The sequence below is a fragment of the Tuber melanosporum genome (assembly GCF_000151645.1).
Source record: "Tuber melanosporum whole genome shotgun sequence assembly, scaffold_147, strain Mel28".
Lineage (NCBI taxonomy): Eukaryota > Fungi > Ascomycota > Pezizomycetes > Pezizales > Tuberaceae > Tuber > Tuber melanosporum.
Window position 1 is genome coordinate 82,567 of NW_003298805.1, and position 2,717 is coordinate 85,283.

Consider the following 2,717-nt stretch of genomic DNA (forward strand, 5'->3'; position numbering starts at 1 on the left):
TTTTCGTATGGCCTGGTATGGTATCATACCAGTCATATAGGCAAGCATCCGAATACAGGGATTAAACAAATATAAGGCCAATAATCCGTGAGTATCTCAGCCCCATACTAAATTCGGAATGGAATGTTCAAGCATGTTACATGCAGGCAGGTGCCGGTAAGTGGAGGTGAAGGGCTATGGTGATTATTATGGAGGTTGAATACCATTTGATCTGCGGATGGGGGAAAGAATGTCAAGATTGTTAAGCCGCTAGTGTATTAGCATCGGATGGTCTATGGGTATGGTACAGATATCTAGCTAATGTTACATTATTCTTGCGGGTATCTCTATGTAATTGGGACGGGGGGGAAGAGAGGAAAGTGGATAGACAGTTTAGAATTTTCCGACAAGCAATTGTCCCACAATCCCACGCGCAGTCCAGTAAACTGTGTTCCATAGGTTGTGAAAGTCCAAGGTCGAAGTGAAAGTGTCCAGGAAGCCGAACGGAAGCATGGATGGGATCCAACCTGATTCATTAATTAATCAACATCCACTTGGAAAGAGCCCCCACCGCTCAGTTTCGAGAAGGGCGCGGGTTTTCTGAAATGGAACGATTTACATACCTTGCGCAAGCTCCAGAGCCCATCCATTAAGAATGTACTGCACCGCACGACCCTTTGGAAGGTGGTTCTGCGAGCCAGGTTTGTACACAGTTGGCTCGAGGTCGCCGGGATAGAAGACAGACTGCTCGCCATGGAGAATTGTAAAATAGTCGTGTGCGAGGTGGACGCCGGAGTGGCCTTCCGTTCCTAGGGGAGTACCGAAGAGGATGAGGTACTCTGTGACGGAGGCGTGGAGGATAATCATTGAGCCCTGCGGTAAATTGTTAGCACCACATAACCTTCTAGGTGGCCTCCGAACTATCTAGAGAAGCTTCACCACCCCAAACAACCCGCAAGAGGGTCGCTTGATCTTGCCGCCGAACCACCATTTTCGCTGGGAACCATTAACCCACCAGGGGGTTGTGGTTGGTATTATAGACCCAAAAAATTCCTTTCGAGGAAGGATTTCTGGGGCTAATAACTCTCAAAGGTTTCCAACGTCAGGTGAATTAGGCGACAGCGGCCAGATAACTCCATCATTTCAACAAGTAAACAAAGACATACCATAGCACCACCAGCATTACTACCCGCGAGATCAGCATATACCCAAACCCAAAGCAAGCCAAGGAAAAACTCACTTAAAAAACCACGCATCCTTCCTCAACCTATTGATATGCTTATCCCCATACTCCGCCAACAACGAAGCCTGCAAATCTTCCATCAAGAGCGTGGCATTGTCGGGAAACTTCTCGATAGAAGCCTGCGATAGCTGTTGCAGCCGAACGGGGTCGAAAATGAAGAAGCGAGGGAGAATGGTGTCAATCGAGTAGTAGAGGATTGGCAGGAGCACGAGTAGGTATGCTATTACGCGCATGTCGGCGGTAATTGGCTGGGTGTATGTGGTGGTAGTTTTTGAAGTCGCTAGTGCGGTGGGGGAGGGAGAAGGGGGAAAGGCGAAGGCGAAGGTTGAGGCACGGGGGGAGGGAGAAGTTCTTGCGCTCTAGGTGTGGGTAGATTCAAGCACTAGTACCGGTAGATGGGAACTTAATTTCATGATTTAACTTAAGTTACGGGATTGATTTTCTCCTTTTCCGCTTGCCAAGCTTGGGAACACAAAACTATGGTAGGTTAGGGCTTGAGTTTTGGCACAGTCATACGAGTACACTGGTAACCGTGCCAAGATTCCCGTCACTTGAGAGACGCCGCAACGTTTGAGAGCACCCCTATTGAAACTACTACTGCTAAGTAGGTCTTGATTCTACAAGCATCTTAAAAAATAATACAATTGGCTCAGATCAATATAGGAAGTACAGTCACTCGGCAGAAGTGTTTGTGAAACCGGTCTCAGATGACTAAGCTGTCTTGCCAAAATGCCACCTTTCAATGAAATATAAAGTTGATCGTGACTGTTCACCCCATTGCGACCATGACCATTCACAAATCTACACCCACTGAAGCCTCCTTTACCTAATTAATTAATTTATTAATTTCCTCTACCTTTTTTACCAATGGTTAAGCATTTTGGAAATACAAAGTATGCCGTAAAAAAAAGACTTCCACCTAAAACCGCCCAGAGAGAAATGAGCCTTGCAGAGAAGGGCATGATAATCGCCTTTTTCTACTGCCTCCGGAACATTGCCTTGGTGGCTCAAATTATTAGACGCCTATGGACAACAGTTAAGAGCTTTCTTGTCCGGGCATGTGAATGCCAATCTCTTGAAAATCTCTCTCACCCCGGTTGCACCCCCATTTTGAGTGGTCAACAGTGTCGCACAATTATACAGGCAGCCAAGTCCAACTGGAAAATGACCAGATGCGCCTTCAGGGATTGCTATGCACTCGGTGTTTCTCTTGATACTGGTAACTCTTTGTGCTACTGTAACGATCCCTCTTTGGATAGTTAGTGCTTGGCGACAGGGAACGATACTTCTCTTCCTGTCTTCTTGTTCCTTTGTCTTATGATAGCTCTAGGCCTCTGCCCACGTTACTGATAGTACAAGACCCTTGTCTTCTACCGAGACCACCTATCGTAAGCTTTCTCTAACTCTTCTTCGTAAAGCACCTTCCTTGGCGTAATGATAACGTTGCAATAAAGATAAAGATTGTAAAGCTATTTTATATTTGTTAAAGTAATAA

General features: G+C 46.1%; 1 protein-coding gene; it reads right to left on the bottom strand.

The window, feature by feature from the left end:
* Nucleotides 1–233: 233 nt before the first annotated feature.
* GSTUM_00002798001 (uncharacterized protein) lies at nt 234–1,560 on the bottom strand. XM_002836447.2 has 4 exons: nt 1,220–1,560; nt 1,146–1,164; nt 603–852; nt 234–506 (listed from the first exon to the last, which is right to left on the bottom strand). Exons 1-4 carry the CDS (start codon nt 1,453–1,455, stop codon nt 373–375), a joined length of 639 nt encoding a protein of 212 aa, XP_002836493.1. The 5' UTR covers nt 1,456–1,560; the 3' UTR covers nt 234–372.
* Nucleotides 1,561–2,717: the final 1,157 nt, after the last annotated feature.

What these genes read in the sequence shown, in the direction of transcription:
- GSTUM_00002798001 (XM_002836447.2), bottom strand. Translation starts at nt 1,455, where the DNA reads ATGCGCGTAATAGCATACCTACTCGTGCTCCTGCCAATCCTCTACTAC. An exon ending in GGCTCTGGAGCTTGCGCAAG is followed by an intron (nt 507 to 602) that starts GTATGTAAATCG and finishes TTAATGAATCAG; the next exon opens with GTTGGATCCCATCCATGCTT.